This window comes from Toxorhynchites rutilus, chromosome 2 (assembly GCF_029784135.1).
Source record: "Toxorhynchites rutilus septentrionalis strain SRP chromosome 2, ASM2978413v1, whole genome shotgun sequence".
Taxonomy (NCBI): Eukaryota; Metazoa; Arthropoda; class Insecta; order Diptera; family Culicidae; genus Toxorhynchites; species Toxorhynchites rutilus.
In genome coordinates this window covers 264300623-264321620 of record NC_073745.1, presented here as the reverse complement: position 1 = coordinate 264321620, position 20998 = coordinate 264300623, and the positions used below count along the sequence as shown (strand labels likewise).

The following is a 20998-nucleotide window of genomic DNA, read 5'->3' as shown; positions in this document are numbered from 1 at the left end:
TAGGTTTCGTCGTCCATTACCAGGCAATGCGGCTTCGTCAGCATTTCGGTGTACAGCTTCCGAGCTCGCGTCTTCCCCGCCATGTTTTGCCTTTCGTCTCGGCTAGGAGCCTTCTGAACCTTGTATGTACGCAGGCCCTCCCGCTGCTTGGTCCGCTGGACGAATAAACTTGACAAATTCAGCTTATTGGCGACATCCCGGACCGAACTTCTCGGATCACGTCTAAACTGCCTAACTACGCGCTTGTGATTTTTTTTTCCATGACGGAGCATCCATTTTTGCCGTTCTTCACCTTCCGGTCGATGGTTAGGTTCTCGAAGTATCGTTTTAGTACTCTGCTGACCGTGGATCGGACGATTCCCAGCATCTTACCGATGTCCCGATGTGACAACTCCGGATTCTCGAAATGAGTGCACAGGATTAATTCACGACGCTCTTTTTCGTTCGACGACATTTTTACAAATTTACGAAAAATTGACAGTAAAGCATGGCTAACGTGATCTATACACTCTTATCTGATTATAAGCGAAAGCTGAAGATATAATTCCTAAAAATTAAATTTCTACAGCGTTTTTTCCGTGATGCAATTTGATGTGACACACCCTTTATTCAGTGATTGGAGTGATTTGTTTCGAAAAGTAGTGTCAATACTTACAGTGTATTTAATATAAGAGTGGAAAAGATGGAGGAATGTGTGAATGAGGCCGCGGCGAATCCTCAATTATTTTCTACATTGCGATGTAGATAATTGGGTTTACATTTAGTCAATTGAATTCACATTTAGATTGTCTCCAATGAAAACCCCATTTTCAGTGAGTGTTTATCAAAAGCTACTACTCCCGAGGACTAAGAATAAGACTACTATATGGTCAGTTTGGCCTCTGAAATAATGGAAAAAAGTCACAACACAATAGACATTCATCTAAAATCAGACAGTTTTACGAGTTTATAAATATTTTGGCTCGAAATATTATGAAATTCAAAGTTTTTCTACACTCTTTTGTTCCATTCATGTAAACTTCATTTTCAATGCAATTAATGACGACACCATTTTTGTCTAGCAATCGAAATTGACGAATTTACGCAAAGCTTAATCAGCTCATGCGACACCTACATTAGAGCTCAGAACCACAGAAGTGATGATGTTTGTTCATTCTATGCACTTAAAAGCAAGATTCGGTCGTGATTATTCATTCAATTTCTATTTAGATTCATTTCAACCATTAAATGTCGTCAGTACGTGGTAAGAAAGTTAGCGTTACGATATATTTACGATGATTGCAACACACGATTTGGTCAAAGTCATAGATAATCTTCGAAAATTTTAGGTTTGATAATGCATACAGGTTATAAATACTGTGGATAATGGCGATGAAACCGATGTCATATTAAGTTGGCTGATATCATTGATTATGTAGGGGTCGATACGAGAAGGATTTGCAGTAATTTTACCAAGCCATTCTTTATAACATACATAGCACATTCTGCAATGATGATTTTTCAACCTTTTCAGTGTGGAAAGAATACTTGAAGCCACGAAATTTGAAGGAAAATCCAGCTTTTTCTTACAAATTTAAACTAATTTTATGCCAAAAAACATCATCATTTTACTCGCATGAAATCGGTATGAAATTCGTTCAAATTTTTTAGAAAAATCGGGATTTTTCTTCAAACTCCCCGGTTTCAAGTTTCAAGTATTACGCTAAAAAGGTTAGGTCATTTTAGGTCATTTTACTATGTGGTATGTATATTATGAAGAATGGCTTGGTGTATGTTTAATTTTTAACTTTAATTTTTTTAAACTAGTGAACGATGAGTAGCATGTGTTGCGGTAAAAATACTGCAAATCCTTCTCGTATCGGCCCTTACATTATCAATGATTTAATCCAACTTAATATGATATCAATTTCATCACTATTATCCGCAGTATTCATAACCTGTAAGTATTATCAAGTTTAAAATTTACGAATATTATCAATGACTTTGGTCCAAGCTCTGAGCGTGTTGAAATCATCGTAAATATACAAAGCTCTAACTACCTTACCATATACTGACGACATTTAATGGTTGAAATGAGTCTAAATAGAAATAAAATGAATAATCACGACCGAATCTTGCTTTTAAGTGTGTGAAATAAACCAACATCATCACTTTTCTGGTTCTGAGCTCTTATATAGGTGTCGCTGATTCAGCTTTGCGTAAATTCGTCAATAATCACACATCACTCAACAAGTACTGCCGAACTGCCGCCACGATATATAAACAAATCTCTTGATCTCAAAATAGCGTTCATTGTATCGTTGCTGAGCCGATTTCGAAGCCAACTTTTGTTCTGATTATATTCAGAAAAAAATCGCTCTACAGTTGCTAAGGAGTGAGGGCTCAGGGCTCGGTAGTCATATTCAACTGAGGAAAGTCAGGGGACGATGGAAGAATTCGCCTGGGGTCTACGAATTTTCAGCCTGGAACAAACGATTCAATCTGTTGATCTGGTTCAAAACATGCTTCAAAGAAAGCAGCAGAGGTTTTGTCATTAAATCTTTGGGGCAGTCAATATTCTGCAAGTAGTCTAATTTTTGTCACATCCATACTAAATGGTGAAAAACAATATTAACTCTGGAAATCGTGAAATGCATCTCTTCACCACCGTCGCTAACCAAAGGGAGGCTGAAGGATGTAGGATTTTGAGCGGCTTGCGTTCCAAATTTTCCTGTATTACCTCGAATTCATTAGTCTTTTTTGGGCTATTGGATATAGGTATAAATATATATGACCCTCAATAAATGCTCAAGATAGTCAGGGATTTCCTCACATGAGTTTTCCGATCGTGGCTTGAAGTTTTTTTTCGGCAATTAAACAAACTTTTTCGTGTATTGTGCAGTAAAGTTCTGTTCACCTACAGAAGAGGAACATTTCGATGCAGCGAAACTGTAAGTTTGATAAAAAAAAAATTAAATTAATTGCATTTTAATTTTTGCATTTTGTGTGGGTTGGTCCTACAGGTTTGTCGCTTTTCTTTGATCTAATTGACTCCAGCTGCCGCTGAATTACAAAAAAAGAATGGGCAGACAACGTTGGATGAAGGAGGAACTTGAAAAAGCAACGCAGGCCATCAAGTACGAATTTTCTTTGATCAAGCATCGAAGTGTGAAAAGCGAAGTGAAAATGCTCGAACAACAGTGAAAAGATCCATGCAGAATTCTAAATGGTTTTAATGCAATTTTTCTGGTCTGGAATCTGAGCAAGACACCTGGTATCGATATCAGAACACTGTCACTAATTGTAATATTATTGTGCTCCGTCAAATATTTTTGCTATAAAAAGTGCTCTGCCATAAAAAAAATTGGAAAACCCTTGTGCTAATCTAATAGAGAGTAGATTGCTTGACAAACACGATTATTAGTACGGATTACAAACATAAGTTATTTTGATGGCTGTTTTGCATCAAGACAAGGTTACCGAATTCACGTAGCTCGATTGAATTTAAGTCAAATGGATTCCAGAATTCAGAAGTCGATTTTAATCAAATCGTGAAATCCGATCCGATCGAATTCCGGAATATGGATGATTATTTTTGTTAAGATTTTCGTTTTATTATCTAAATTAGGCAACCTTTTACATAAAATTATGCATAACAGATAATTTACTGAAAAAAAACAATAAAACATACTTATAAACCGTACAATTCCTAACGGTTTGGCCATACTAGAGTTTCTATGCCTGTGACAGGAATAGTTAAATTAAGTTTGTTAGAGAACAAAAAAATCGGCTTATTTAATAATTTCTAAGAAAAGTCGTCTAGTCCAAAACTTTGTTGTACAATCTGGTGAATTCATAAACATTATATGAACCTAAAGAATCGATTCGATATGTTCAACTCTGTGCTTTTATCCATCGAGTGATATGAAACACGGAAGCCAAATAAATGACGTCTGATATCATATCGAGCATTTCATTATTGAAAATCTTCCTTCTTCCCAAATTTCTATGCAAGAAACTGTTCGAAATGCAGCCTACAAAAACTCGCTTGAACACCACGATATTACTTTGAGCAACGAACTGTGAACTAATTTCGTTAGTAACAATCGCTGTGTATTTTATCCAGCTTTTAAAATCGGTTGCATGATGAAAAGGCCTGTTTTGAAAGGGATTCGCCAAAGAAAAAAAATCATTTTCGAGTGCTCCATAAGATGCTGTGAGTGAATCGAGAATGAATCGATACACCAACTAAAACATCGATAAAGTGAAACAATTGTTCAATCGTTCGGAAATGGTAATTTCATTAGATTTTTGTCTTATACCTGATGTTCTGGCCACACTGGTGTTGCTCCTGCCCAGGGGCTAGACATCAATTGAATATTGGCTACCCAAAATCAAAATCAATATGGCGTCATTTGTTTACCAACATATCATTTGCGAGGATTGAAATCGTTGAAACCACGGAGATAGATAAAAATAGAGAAAAATGCGCTGCTTTATTTCTAATTGCATGAGCGATTTTCGTATTTCGGTTTCACATGGAGGTGTTTCGGCACATAGGTATTAGAATAAAATTGTTGAACATTGTTCTACATACAATAAAGTATTTTTTTACAGATTCCCACGAAACGAGGTAAAATTTCAAAAATGATGTGATGCAATCGCTGCTTTTGCGTCGAGTTTCGATGAAATAAAGCGAGAAAATGCACGAATTTGTTCCTTACATTTCCTACCATCCGATTATAAGCTTGTGAAAAGTGTTCGAACAATACTTCCTGATGCGGTACCGAGAATTTTCCAGGCAAATGATAACTCTGATACAATTTCTAAGAGTAAGCACTCCTTTCGTCAGCTTCAAAACATTAAGCCCGTGCGAGAAATATATTCGCCAATGAAAACCTCTACGGCCATATCAAGCTCTTCATATCACTCACAGTCCAATAACAACCTCAACCATGTCGTTTTTACGAAGCAGACAAATGGCACATCTGCCTTAGCCGCTGAGGCAACAAAATCTTCATTCAAGAATTCCGATGCACCTGTTGTCGAACACAAGCAGTAAGAGATAAGTTTTTTTTTTAAATGAAGAGCAATGATTTAATAAGATCAATTAGCAATATGCAAGCAAACCGGACGATAGATTGTTTTCCTATGCTAATCCAGGAACGAATATCCCTCGCTCGGTATATTTACATATTCCTGATCGGTTATCCTATTTTATTGCTCTAGAAATGTTTTCCTACTTAGTATAATGTAGATCATGGAAAATTCTTGTGCTTTCATAAAAAATGAGTTTTATAGAGTTGATAAATCAGGTTTTTTTTATTTCTTTCCAAAGCATTCGCTTTGCAGGACATACAGCTGATCCGAAAAACATTTCCGCACTACGAGCATTACCGAAGTTTAAGAAACAACTAGAGAAATGCCGCGCTAGATGCAATCGCTTAAAAGTTCAAAATATTCGCCTCAGAAGAAAGATAAAAACTTTTGAACAATTAAAAATAGAACTGAGGGAAAGAAATCTTATTTGAACGAAGGGTGAATTAATGCTGGACGTGAGCACTCCTTTCAGTCATTATTGTAAGCGTATGTATTTAACTTTTACATTTTTTCCATTTACAGTTTATGTAACACAGAAGAAATAATGCGAGATCTGCAACGTAATACAAAAAGTACGCAATATTCCGAAGCTATGAGAACTTTTGCTTCCACGCTGCATTTTTATAGTGCGAAAGCCTATAATTTTGTCAGGAAGACCTTTGAAAATAAACTACCAAACGCGCGTACTGTTGTACGCTGGTATTCAGTAGTTGATGGTGAACCAGGAGTAACAGGTGAATCTCTTGCAATACTAACTGCCAAAGCAAACGAAATAAAAACGCAAGGACACAAGCTACTAGTCAGTCTCGCGATGGATGAGGTCGCGATACGAAGGCAGGTTGTGTGGAATCCTCATAAACGCAAATGGGATGGAGTTATTGAACACCCATTTGTCCCTGATGAAGATATACTCAAACCAGCCAAGGAAGCCCTTGTGTTTGTTGTAACGGCAATCGAGCAGAACTGGAAGCTGCCGGTAGGCTACTTTTTTATAAACGGTCTCAATTCGTCCGAGAAAAAATGCATTGTGGAATATGTACTATCTGCTTTGCAGGAAGTAGAGACGAACGTAATTGGACTTACTTACGATGGTACCTCTACAAATATCGCAACGGCGAACGCTCTAGGTTGTAATCTGAGCATCAACAGTCGTCAGCTGGTGACTAGTTTTAAACATCCAACCGCATCTCACTCCGTATACGTTGTCATGGACGCTTGCCATATGATGAAGTTAATACGCAATCATTTCGCTTCCCAGGAATCTTTCCTAACGATGAACGGTGTGGTAAGCTGGAAATATTTAAAAGATCTCTACGATATCCAGGTTTCATCAGAAATATCTCACGAAAAAGTTAACGCATAACCATATCAACTTCAATAATCAAAAAATGAAAGTGTCGTTGGCGGTGCAGGTCTTTAGCCAGTCTGTGGCAGACGCTCTGGAAACTTTGCGGTTTGACGAAAGATTCGTTGGGGTAGAACCGACAATTGAGTTTTTGTCCCTATTTAATGATATTTTTGACTTAATGAATAGCAAAGACCCCTTAGCTAACGGCTTTAAGAAACCTTGGAGCAAACAAAATTTCGATGAATTCGAAATCGCATTGGAGTTTGCAATAAGATATATTTTGAGTATACGGTTGGTAAGCGGAGAATCAGTGTATGATTCAATCCACAGGACGGGATTTCTTGGAATATTGGTAAATATCAATAGCTTCCGGGAAATGTATCTAGAATACGTGGATGAGAAGGGTTTATTAGAAAGCATACCTACCTACCGTTTCTCACAGGACCATGTGGAAACTTATTTTGCTGCTATAGGAGCTATGGGAGGGTCTAACAATAATCCGAACGTTGTACAGTTTAAAGCAGCTTTTCGGAAACTCCTCAAACATAACAGCGTAATTGGGTCGTCAAAAATGAATTGTACTATTCTTGACGACACGCATATTTTAACATCAAATATAACATACACAAAAATGAATGAAAACACCGATAAAAAGGAAACATGTGACGACATGTGACGCTGAAGTGCGGAAAGTGCCTGACTGTTTTTGTTTGGGTCGAATCAATCGAAAATATCAGCAAAAGCTTATACAAAGTTTGTCGCGTTACCGACCAAATCATCAGATCATTGACAGACGAAAAACCGGACTTTAACATTGCCAAATATTACAACCTGATTATGGACAGCAGTATGAAGCACACAATATCTCATTTCCCAAATAGGTGTATTGATCATAAATGTGATCTTATTAAGGAGATCATCGATAAATATTTGTCAATGTTTTTACGCGCATACAGCAAAACTATTGTTCCGCATAGGGAATACAAAAGAAACAAGCTAACGAAATTAATTTTGTTTGAGGGACAGTGATTTTTTTCCTTTCTATGAATGTTCTTTTTCTTTGCCCAAAAAAAGGCTCCTGATCGCAACAGATTTTGTCATCCGTTTTATTAGCCTATCTCAACCGGTGAGAGTTTGAGTCCTTATGCTATCATAATTTATATTGAATCCGTTATATTATTCCAGCGAACATTATCACGATACTTCGACGTGACGTATCCCACTGTACAGCTCGAGCCCACATTCATCAGTGAGGTAAACACTGCCGTACAGTTGTCAATGGTGGCCATCACACTGGGAGCTCTATAGAGCTACATTGATCATCCATATCTACATGGACTCTGGAATCTAACTAAAGAAGCCACAGCAGCGGCCGCTCTAAGCTACGAAGTTAACAAGGATACGTACAAAATTTCAAGAAAGCAGCCAAAATGACACATGTTTGGTTTCAGGAAGGTCGATTTATTTTAATTTTTTTTTTAAGTTTAGAAGCCGAAATCATGCTTATTGAATGATAATCAAACACTAATTTTCGAAAACAAAATTATATGAAAACTCTCCCTGATTATGCGAATCGAACTAGACTCGTCATATTCCAGTCGGAACTGACTATCATGACCTCCTCGCGCTCCGACCGAAAATCCTACGCTAGTGATCCTATTTAGAGCCCCTACACACTGCAGACTTTCTATCGGTCCTTAATCAGTACGGGGAGGTATGCATGTGCGCACATTACACCGTGTGTGCGGGGAGTTCTTGAGGGAATCCAATCTTGGATATCCTGATATCGTCGGCAGTGGAAGCGGTTTCCGATGGCTCACTGAACTGATGCTATAGTGGAACTTTCAGTGCCAATGTGTTGTACTGCTTCCATATGCAGAAAGCATCACGTTCGGAAGATTTCTAAAAAGTATACACATATGATATTTTTTTTCAACATAGTTCTGCTTCGAAAAAATACTCGAATTCTTTGACTTCTTGTATTGATGTATCTTGCGCGTCAATTCTGCCCTCTTTTTTGGCACTCTCGATTCCAGTTTGTCATGGAAAAGTCCAATTCCACTCGAGCCAAGCTCGAACTTTGCCTCCATATAACCTTCATTATCCACTTGCTCAGCCACTATAAAACTATATACCCGGACCGAATTGTAAACAACAGTAATGGATAGAACCAAAATGTCAGTAAACCGCAGCAATATTGGGTACACTGGCAATATGAGCGATTTGACGTTTTAGTCGTACCCCTGCTCCTGCCACGTCGCTGTATACTTTGGCCGACGAGGAAACGAACGGAGTGAGAAACGTCAAAGACAGAGAGAGGAAATAAAAAACAAACATTCGCAGTTTAGAAGAAAAGTAGAGAGCTACACAAAAGAGCCATTGGAAAATTGTGAAAAGGGAATTGTACAAAGTTTTAATAGAGAAAGTTAGTAGGAAGTTTTAGGAAAGGTTGGAAGACCGTCTGATTAGGAAGAAAAGGTGTTTGCTAGTTTACTAAGTTTGAATTTAAATTTGAATTGACTGCTAGAACGCCAAGTAGAAAAAGAATTCAATTTGTGAATAAAATTGAGTTTGAATAGATCATTTTCATTATCCAATCTAGATCACAAATACAAATCCACGGCACTGAACTGAAATTCGACAGACAGAAGAACGTTTTTATCCAGAAGGCGAAGAAAACTGAAATTGTAAGATCGATAAATAACACCTGCAATATCAAATGAATGAAAAAAAAAGAGTGGGTTATATCTATAATATAACCGCAAGGTTGACGTGGGACTACCTAAACTTAGCAATCATTTCAGTGAGCAGAAGATATGAAGGCATATTCTTCAATGCAATCTTGAATAACCGAGCCAAAGCGTTATGTTCGTACCCGTTATTGTAATCCGTGCAAAATGGAATGCAAAATGCAAAAATCGGAATGCAAAAAAAAACATGCGGGTGCAGAGGTACATCCGGCTTGCATGAATCAACAACTTCAACTTATACTTTTATACTATAGAGGATTTAAACCTGAAAGTTCATTCGTCTCTAGTGTCTATACGATTTTCCCAGGTCCCTAAGTTTAGGAGACCGTGTTAAGGAAAATTATTCCAGTTTACACAAAGGCAAGCGAGTACAAAAATACTCGCAGTTGGTATTTATTGCAAAGCCGATTTGCCCAGACATCTTGGTTTTGAAGTCTGTGTTAGGCAAACACATTTCAGTCGGAACAAAAATGCCCCCGACTTGTATGAATTTGCAATGCCAATTTCCTCAGACACTTTGGTTCTGATGTCTGTGTTGGGGAAACACATTTCAATCGAAACAAAAATACCCCCGATCTGCATGAATTTGCAATGCCAATTTCCCTACGCTCCATGGATTTGAAGTCTGTGTTAGGGAAACACATTTCAGTCGGAACGAAAATACCCCCGAGTTTCATGTATTTGCAATGCCGATTTCCCCAAGGCTGCTTGGTTTTGATTGTTGTGTTAGGGAAACCGTAAATTGAGCCAATCAAAACGAGGTAATTAGAGCGTTTAGATAACGCTTAACATTTTACAGTTTTTCAATTGTTTATCTAATGAAAAATAACATTTTATTGATTGCGATAGAAGCGTAGAAATATTCCCTATCAATTGATGTAAACATCTTTCCGATCCAGTAAGGAATGTTCGAGTTATGAGCATTCAGAATCTTTCATTTTTTCCTGCATGTTCTGTGCTTAGGTTTTCATTTTACCCCCCATATACTACGGTTAGACGTAGTCCCACGTCAAAATGTATTTACAGTTTAATCTGCTGCTTCAAAACGGTTTGCCAAAAACGTTTTTCTATAACTCGTCCGAATACCTCATTTAATAAATATTTTACTCATGAGTAGTAGGAATGAATATAGCAAACCCTTTCTCGCAAACTTGTTCTTTGCAATGCTACTAATACTCATTTCCCTATGTTCGCGAGTCAAATTTCGTGAGAAAATTTCAATTCTACTGTTCGCTGTCCGTGATTTGCGTGAACCACGATAAACTAGATTTTGAGTCCATTTCAAACTCATGTTCCACTAAACAAATGGGTCGAATGTCAATGAAGTGAGCTTTAACAGTGGGAATATAAATTTCGATGAACAATTTTGTATTTTAAATTGTTGTAATGTTTTGCAGAAACATTTTGATCTAGTTGATATGCAATCAAAAAAAAAACTAAATTGGGTAGAATTGAAACGGTGTTTGTCTGTGGAATTATCATTTAACTTTTACATAACGGGAACGCTGCTTTTGGGTCGTTCATGGTTCGACGAGCTGCATAGAAATTTGCATATATGGACAATCTCCATAAACACTTCTGGAGAGGCGAATGAACTGCAAAGTTTAAAGCCTCTTAAAAACAAAGAAAGAAAGAAAGAACACTTCTGGGTTGATCAAATCTCCCCAGTGCTGCAGAGCTGTCATTATGCGGGCTCAGCAAATAGCAGCCGGTTCTAGCGCGAAAGCTACTGCAGTTTAGGTAAACTCTAAACATTGCCGGCTTTCAACCCGTTGCCCCATTACCTCTCTATCTGGATTTAAACGGCCCTCGAGTGGCCCGGTTTGGGAAAATGAAATTTTCTCACGCTAAAACAAAAGTACTCCATTTACTGGCGTATTCGAAAGGCTCGCAGGAGTGCTTCTCGTCATGGCCACCACACAGAAATGTATCTTTTGTCTCGGTTAGAGGGGAGGAATATCGACCGAAGAACCGAACCGAAGAAGATTCGATCATCAATTTCAGCCCATTTAATCCCCTACACTTTTGGGCACGGAAAGTGAGCGAAAGAGAGAAACAATGCTCCGGTTGCGATTGTCCTCTAGCCATAGCTCTACCGACGCGCTTCTCCGGAATCTCCAGAATCGTGGCGTTTTTTATTGGGTTAAATTGAATTAGACAGTGAGCGCTGCTGCAAGCTTACTACTGTCACACGCGCACACACGAATTGTGTTCCTGGGAAACCTTAAAAACAAACATTAAAATATCCGCCCACACCACCCGGTCCCACCGCCCCCTTGTTCCGAGAGCAGATCCGAACAGATCGAGCGCACTGCCATAAATTATTTGAAGGGTGCAATGCCACAACAGAACGTTTATCATTGGATTAATGTGCGCGCAGCGGATTCACGTTTTGGGGTTTTGACTGTTGACTCAAAGTGAATGTACGGCAAATATATGGTAAAGAGGCATGGGCTGAAAGGATGAACTTGTTTGTGCGGAGACCGCGTTCGATTGGAGATCGTTTCGAGTTACGCACGATGACTTAGAGCATCATCTTAACTTTTGAGCTCATTGAAAGTGGGCGGGTTAATTGAATTTGGTTCGGTGCGAATGCGGTAAATGTTCGAAAGGAAACGAATTTGGGTTAATGGATGCAAGCGGCAAGCAACCGGGCTCGCTTATCAAAGTTAAGTGATTTATTACTGTAGCTTCTGCATCCCGTTTCGGTTGAATCTACAATTGAACCCACACAAACACAATCCTCCCCTAAATTGTGAACGGCACGCACCCTAAACTATTTCGACAGAGTCTAATTGGCTCGGAGACGGAACCCCTCCGACGAAACCAAACAATGAAAACCCCAAAAAATGAATGAAGGAACACAAAAATATGGTGTGTGCAGTGGACGACAATCCTCAAAGAATTGTGTATATCCTCACAGCCCTGCTCACAACGATAACACGAGGGGGGTGAGATACGCCCAATCAGTTGACGTCATGTTGAATTCCCATAAAAGTCAAGCATTTTGTCTGTTCTGTATGCTGTTTGATTTTTCCTATTTCCAGTAGCAAGCATCGGGAAACCGCAAGGAAAAACTCAAGTACCAGGACTCGAGCAGCACACCAACACACGCCAACCGAGAGAGGCACAGAGACCTCCCCCCCCCCTCCAGGCAAACCGTCACGCCAGGACATTGATTGAGTGATACCCGGTGGTACGGGTTTAAAAAGCTAATCTAGAAAAATGTGGTGTCTTTGTTGAGCTGTGTTCGCCACACGGCAGGAAACGGCAACGGGGTATTCCAGGGAATGGAAAAAGTTTCAATATTGGCATGGATGTTTTTTTGTGGACCCGAGCAAGTTTCCTGAATCGTAAAAGTGATTCCACAAACTTTTTTGTTGCTACCCCGCATCATGGAGCGCGTGCAATGCAAAAAAACACGAAATATATTATGTCGAATTTGATTTGTGCCCTAATAAATTTAATAAACAAACCCCCCGCGAATAAATTGCCGCTTTTCGGTTTGTTTTTGACTAATGCAATTAAGGCGAGAAGCTGGTAACTCTCCCGCTGCGTTTTTCCACTGAGAGAAAAATTGATTCGCCACTTGACTGGTGCTGCGGGGTCTTTTCATGGTCTGCCGGGGACTTACCTGCGTTTGAGTTAGTCCTAGGCTGGCCGCCAGTTCCGCCCGCTCCGGTAGCGCTAGGTACTGCGTTCGTTGAAATCTTCGGTTGAGCTGCTGCAGCTGTAGGGAACTGTAGATGGTGCGGGGCTTACGCATTTTCTTGCCCTTGCCGTTCACCCGCAGACCGGTGTCTTCGATTTTGTCCGAGAGGAAATCTGCAAGAAAAAGGTGAGAAAAAAAAAGTTGAGAGGTGTCGTGTGAGCGTGTGATGCAATATTGTATCTCCTCCCACAGTGCATACATTATCGATCAAACATAACAGGATGACCTGATTTATCAAGCGGAAGGAGTTATGCGTTGTCTTAATTCTCCGCATAATGCAACAGACCTGTGTAGAGTTTCGTGAAACAACTGAAAAAGCAAGCCACAGAGCGTGTGAATCTGGGCTGATGCAATTGACTTCCGAAATCGAATATAGGTGTTCTGGAACAGGTACCTGTAGTTGGCTGATTGATTGAATAGCGTGAATACCTTCGCGTGTCAATCTGAACCGAACTGAAGTGTGTGGTTTCGATGCATTTACCCCTGGCGCGATGTTAAAGTATGATAAATTCAGGGTCAAGTTCATAGTATTTCATATTTTTTAATGATTATGGTATCATCCCGATGAATGATTTGTCTTCGTAGTATAAAACTGAACAAGTCGAGTCTAATCGTTACGATGAAATCTTTCAACACATGTTACGCAATCCGATATCTAAAACATTCAATAATAAATATATCATGTCAAACAACTGCTTCTGAAACAAAAAAGTAATCTAAATTGTTACAACGAATGTAATGCTCTTTTGGTGTCGTCTGCTCCACGCCAGCACACACTCCACCAGCAGTTGCATAAATTTCAAATAAATCAAAAATAAATTGCATGGTATTAACACCTCATTAGTTATTAAATTAAGCATGAAGAATTTGTACAAAAGCAGGCCCAATGGTGGATCCCACAATAAATTGCGGCACCACAGTCTCTAGCGGGCGTTGCGAAATACTGCAAGCAGCGGTCCCGAAAGCATGCCCACAATAAAAAAACGGGCAGACAGCGATAAAAAACAGAACCAACAAAACGCCAACTCCCCAAACCTGGACTTCTTCTGCACAGACGTTGCCTCCCGGGTCTAACCGGGTTCTCTCTGTGCATCTAGCGATAATCCTCCCCGCCAGAGGGGCCATAACTAGCTCAGCAGTACCAGTGTACTCTTCTTCAAGTGCGCTTCCACGCCCAAACCAGATGGACAGATACTTTAACACGGTTTGTTTTAGCTTCTGCATTAGAAAGAGAGCTGCCCACTGGAAGAGATATTACACCTGGGCGGCAGTAAACAAGCAATGATAAATTGCACTCATTGTGTCGGCTATTGAAGTCGTAAAAATGACCTCTGCTCGATAGCAGCGCTGCGAAAGCTCGGCGGAGGCTCCTCGTTTGGCCATAGGAAGCAGCTGACTGACCGCAGCACCGCATCATAACATTTTAACGAAATGGCACGTGAACGACCGCTTCCACAGTTATAACTAGTTCAACATGTATACCATATACTACGCATAGATTTACCAGCAGAACGGCTAGTCTGGCTCCGAAAAGACGTGCGGATGGGAGGAATGTCAGAAGGCCGAGTGTGCCGCACTGAGTGATGAACTGTCCAACTGTCAAAATGACTAACTGGCTGGCCACTTGCAGTTGGTGTTCTCGAGAGGAGCAAGTGCAACGACGAAAAGGATGGTTCAGGCGAAACTGAGTTACGGTATTGCATGCGAAAAAGGCTATTCAAAATTCTAACTCGTCGTGAATTTTGTTCCGGAAGACTCCCGACGACCTAAGGATGATGGTTTCCTTTCCTGCCTTGTTGGGAATTTACACAGAATCATTCTTTAGATCAATATTAGAGATTCAAGAGAACAATATTAGAGATTCAAATATGTACCTCAATGTAGGTATGTAGGTATATAATCATTTATGCAAAAGTATGATTAAACATTGGTATTGTTAGACAAAGAATCAAACTAAATTCTTCTGTTAAAAAAAATCAGTGGTTCGTGAATATAAAATAGTTATTTCCCATAAAAAGTCTGGTGGAGAAAGGAGGAACCCAATTTATTTAAATTTTTTTTTTAGTTATTTTCAAATTCTTATGCAACGTGATTTATCCATTGACTCCGTTTAAAACAATTCGCGGATCAATGTTCCGGTCTTCAGCTTCATTTTTCTCGAGTTGACGTAAATGTTACGTTATACCTTTTCAAAAGTTAGACGAAGAATGTCACTGCCTTGCGACTTCTTGAAATGGATCGAAAAAATTAAGACTTTTCTTCACATCAGGCAATCCTGATCGCTAGATATTTCTAAAAGACCGCTTCATCTACAACGCGGACTTGTAAAATGCTGACATTTGTGTGAATTCATCAATCCAATCTCTTTTTTGAATTATGTTGTCGAAAATGTTTCGATTTTTTGTCCCCGATTATTCAATTTTGCTTGGAGTGCTTTTGCGGCAATAGCTTCTTCGGAAACCCATGTAAAAGATCAGCTGATTGGCTTATTATCTAGCCTGAAACCATCATTACTACTCAACTCTAAGAAAAATAGTCCCTCTAAAATCTCGATTCATTCAAAACATATCGCATGTTTCAAATCATAAAATTTTATGTTACAATTCTATTTTATTCTCACGTTGAAAACCCAACGTGGTCAGGAAGATTAATCGCCAAGATTCTCAAATTTCCGAAATCGACTGCGAATACCGTGTTCAAACGGTACCAGGAAACATCTATGTTGGATCACGTAAAGCAAACCAAACATGGAAGCGGAACGCATGACCGGAATATAGGAGCAAAGCAAAGGAGCAAAGGAGCAACAGGGCAGTCCGAAACAATCCTGGGACCTCCAGGCGTGATTTGGCGAAAAGGTTCACTGCGGCGCACAGTTAAGTTCGACGAATCTGTATGCGAGAAGGATTTCGGTCGTACCCTGTCAGCAAACATCCCAATAGTACACTGGTTGCCGGAAACCATGCAAAAAAATCTGCGATAATGTTATGACCAAGTACAACGGTTGAATTTTTATGGACTATGAAACTTATGTACAAATAAACTGTGGATAAATCGCTGCTCAAAACGTAAGAGAGTTTCTCCGGGTAAGTTCAAATTGCTTTTTGCAATTAAATTTGCTCGCAAGTCGATGATTCGGCAAAGCATCTGTAGTTGTGGAAGGAAACCAAAGGTTTTTCATCACTGGAGCAACTAGGGTAAATGATCTTGGTTTGCTCGATTTGGGGTGTTTTTACGCAACGAGTAAATGAAATCGATTTCTCTTCATGAAAATCACATATTGTATAATCGATACGAGTTTGGGTTTGTTGAATAGTCTCTAGTTGCTAAAACTACCATAAAGCGTTGAAATTATTCAAATGTTTATGTTTTTTAACGATTTTACTCAAAGAGAAATTATGATCATGGTTTTACCACCTCTGATCATGGTTTGTCCAATAAAAATAGTCATGGTTTGTCCAGTTTTAGAAATCATCATTTTTGAATGGAAAAATTCGAATTTTCAAGTAGATGTTGCATTTATCATTGTTTGAGTTTAATGTCATCATATTGATCCATTCATAATTTAGACTTTTTTCAGAGTATAGCCTTTTCTTGGGCATTTTAAAAGTGTTCACCTCAACACACTCAACATAGAGAAACTTTATTTCTACTATGCGCGAAGGACACAAAAAACTGCAGCGCGCCAGACGGTTGCCATAAAATCATGTGGATTCAACAACATTAGAGAATTGGACAACTCATGATCAGAATTGAGGTCATCGAAATGCCTTAATTGAATGGTTTAGCTATGTAAATCTGGTATAAATGGTGTGCAAGCATGATGTTTACAATATCTGTAAGTGTTATAATCCAGAAAGGTCTGAATACGTGCCAAATAATCATCTGGTGATTGATTGAAAGTTAGCTCAAATGAGGGGCGCATTGACACCAATAGAAGGTGGATTTTATAAACCTTTAAAACATGTGTATCCGTAAAAATAGACACCAATAGAAGGTGGATTTTATAAACCTTTAAAACATGTGTATCCGTAAAAATATACTATAAAACTACTGTAAATCATGAAAAGGACAAATTTAATTATATGTTGTGAAACATTCGAACACCTGATTTGACAAAGGTGTGCTGAATAAGAGCATTCAAAAAAGTGGACAAACCATGATTATATTTTCGACTGGACAAACCAATATCATTTACCTTATAATTAGACAACTTCACAAGGAGAAGTTTCTTCAGAACATAATTTTGCCGTTCATTCGACCACACGATGGTCTCGTGAAATTCTGACTCGACATAGCCAGCTGCCATCACAGTGGGGAAAAACCACTCAAAACGCCATATGATATATGGATAAGTTGTGAAAAAAGATGGCTGATACGATTGACAATGTCACTGTGCAGAATATGGTGGAAGGTGTTCAGCGAAAAGTTCAAAAGTTCATCAGAAAAACAGAGGAATATTTTTTATTGTTCAAATCTACAAAAATATTTTTACCGAATTTGTACTTTAATTGCTCATTGAGAAATTACAAATTTTGTGCGGCCAAATTCTGAATAAAACAGACTTCATTTAACCCTTTGCCGTACCACATCGAGTCTCACACGTGGTGTACTTGCATAACATGGGCGCTAAAACGCTCAGCAGAGTAGTGAATTCACAGAGGCTCTCAAGGTGATAAAACCAGCAAATACTCCGGAACTAAGGCCTGAACCTGAGGAATACTGGACAATTGCGGAGCACATACTGAAGAAAAAGGGTTGAACCGTAGTTGTTTTCAAAACTGAAGAATTCGTGGAATGGAATTTCCGCCAAACAATTATGGGTCACCAAAGCTATTTACATAACATTCGAAAAATCTTGCATCTATTTTCATATTTATATTTTTTTTTCATATATATATTGTTTTTTAAACATTATTGCCTAAAAGCTAGACATTTGAGGTGTTTTTTTTTAAATCCACTTGAGTGAAAAGCTCTCAAGTGAATTCAGTAAAAGGATTGAAAATCATTGCATTGACTCAAAAGCTACAAAGCTACAAAAAAAAAGTTAACAATCGATTTTTCAGAACACCCTTATCCGAAAACGTGCAGTCAAAAAAGAAAATAAAAAATATCGATCTGAAATTTTCCGATGAGACAGAAACATAACAGGTTTGAGCAAAATCGGAGTAATTTTTGCGTTATATATTCTAATATTTTTTTTTCTAAAGAATAGTTAGTTTTTATGCAAAAGCGTGTTAAGGAATCAATGTCTATGGTGCTTCTGTTTTATAATGTTCCAGAATATGAAAATCTATATTTGCATTTTTGTGAAATGAACGCAGAACTAGTTTTTGTCTTATTTGCAAAAGCTAGGCCAGATGTTTTAGTGTGTACTTTAGATGACAAGTCTGGTCTGAATATGAGAAGTGCATTATGTGAAGTGTTTTGAAGATATTTTTGGAGATAATGTTTTCATAAGAAAAGTGTTTTTTTAAAAGTAATCCCACAAAAGTAGTCTAGAGCAGTGTTGCCATCTTTACGTCAAGATCGTGTCGTTGCTTAGCTTTTGACAAGCTTTGTTTTTTTATATAATCAAGAATAAATCCCTCAACGGTTGCCGACATTCGAGGCATAGTGAAATATCCATCAAAAATGTTAGAGGTTTACGTTTGAATGGAAAACATAATTGATGGGCTTAGAATGCAAGGGGTGTAAGTGACTTGATCGATTTCTCTTTATCAACTTTTTATTTAGTTAATGACTCGACTCCAAAAACGTTCCAAATTAAATTTGCTATAGAATCCGATAGATGAGGTTCTGACCTATCTTCCACATTGTCAAATACCGCTGGGAATTTATTTGCAGCGAAGTTATGACCAAAAGAGAGAGTCTATGTCGAATAATATTCATCTTTGGTTTACATCAGATACTCAACATACAGTTCTCATATTGTAAATTCATACTCATGCAACCCACATTTACTATATTGTGATTAAATCTTATGCTTTAGTAGGATCTGTTGGGAAAATCAGCAAAGGAGTGTTATAAATTTATTAATTTCCGAAAGATCCGCTCACCTACTCAGCAGTGTATTAAAATGTTTGAAAATGTTTGAAGAATTATAGCAATCTCCAATATAATCTCTATTTCAATATAAAGTCATCTATATTCCATACTGGGATCTATTAGGCCTGCCTTGCTGCCTTCCACCGATTTAGCAAAGCGGTTTCAAGTATTTTTCGTTCAAACAAAGAATACCAAAGTTTCCCTTTATATTCGAGACGAACATAACACAGATGAATCGATAAGTTTATACACCAAAATATACCCAAATATGATCAGTGACATTTGGTTGTGTACAGGGTCTTCAGATTAAACGCTCACGCAAAAAAAATCGAATAGCTCCTTATACAAAAATTTTTACGCTCCGTCAATGGTAACACTGCATCCCCCACTTCGGGACGATAATATTCGACTACTCGTTCAGTCTGATCGGATGGTTTTTAGTGTCAAGAAGTATAATTTACAAGAACGTGTATTTTTAGTGAAAGCGTATTACTCGAGCAACCGGAGCTCATATGAATCTTTTTCCTGTTTTGGTAAGAATTTCAACATTTCTCGATTACTTCCTCTGGGGGTACGTGAAGGATCGTTGCTATGTTAATAAGCCACAAAATTTGGAGGAACTTAAAATAGAAATAAATCAGATTTTCAACAGCATCGAAGTCGTAATGTTAGAGTTGTGAATGAGGAATTTTGTTCACCGTTTAAAAGGCGTTAACGAAAAAAAGAGTAGGCTTATCGAAAATGTCTTAAAATAAACTTCATTTTCGTTTTTTAAAAATAAAAATCAGTTCACCTTTGTAGAAATTATTAAAAAAAATTGCTTCAGCGTTTAATCTAAAAGACCCGTTCCTGTCACTTTATCGAATGTAAACATTGCATACAGTTGTTATTTCCTTGTTTGGAAGATTTCGTGACCAAAAAAGGGAGTGTTTGAAGCCAACAGTCAAACATGGAGGAGGTGAACTATTGCAACATCATAATTTGGCAAATGACTCAACTATTTTTTTAATTTTTTTTTTTTTGGCAAATGACTCAACTATCTGTTCACACTGTAGTCACTTTTTACGCCGTTGATACGTGCCGCTTAAAAAAATCACGTAAATTCCGAAATCCACGTTAAAAATTACGCGGTTTCCAAAATCCGTGTAACAAAAACCGCGTCAATTCCTGAAACCGCGTAAAAAGCGACTTCAATGTACTCTTGAATAGATCTGATTTATGAAAAACATCAAATTTTAGAAGTCTTTACACCATTTTTTTTCAAGAGTTAAAGCTATTCTATTTTGCGTTCGAGAATATTCGGATACACAGAGAATCGCCAGTATAGATCTGGAAAATACCTCCAGTTACATGACTTCTATCCGAAGGCCTTGTGCACCTTCGAACAGCTTGTTAGACATTGGTTGGCTCGGTCATGGGAGCCACTAGAGAAACATTAGAAACAAAAAATAACTGACAATCCTCTCAGATTTCATCGACTTAAAAACTCTTCGTTTACACTTTTTCGTTGTTGTCTTCAAAGCTAAACACATTTCCACAATCAGTGTAACCTTCGAAGGCCATCCAGGTGCATGCGTTGATACGTCGGAGAACTTCTCGCACGAACAACCGATACAATGCCGCAGCACACCTCCGGAATAATTACATTCACCTACTGTTGTTGTTTTTGTTGTTGTTGATGATGATGATGATGACAACGACGTCACATACAAAGTGCACTTTGTTGCGAGGCTACGGTCGAACGGTTTGCCCAGCAATACCCTACCGGCCCAAAACGCATCACTAGAACCGTTCCGTGGTGTTTGCCATCAACGGGCAGCAGAATGCTCGATGAAAGTCCGCTGATAGCAATCTTACCGCGCACAGTAGCCGCAACCCAACACCCGTGAACGAGCCTCCCCAACGACAAGAGCAACAGCAACAACAGCAACAAAAAAATCACCTACACTGGCCGATTGACTTAATGAATAAAATGCATAAACGCAGCGTATTTAATCAAAAATGTTAATTTATGTGCAACATACAGACGCGTTTCACTGCTGCTGGTGCTGCTGGTGCTGCTGC

The 20998-nt window shown here is 38.5% G+C and overlaps 1 protein-coding gene across 3 annotated transcripts in view; it reads right to left on the bottom strand.

Annotated features, from left to right (window-relative positions):
* Nucleotides 1-20998, bottom strand: part of LOC129768817 (homeotic protein distal-less) — a 155264-nt gene that overhangs the window by 96558 nt on the left and 37708 nt on the right. For all 3 annotated transcript variants that reach the window (XM_055770719.1, XM_055770716.1, XM_055770717.1), the window contains exon 3: nt 12812-13002. In XM_055770719.1, the coding sequence (XP_055626694.1) occupies nt 12812-13002 (191 nt within the window). The remainder of the gene's footprint in view (nt 1-12811; nt 13003-20998) is intronic.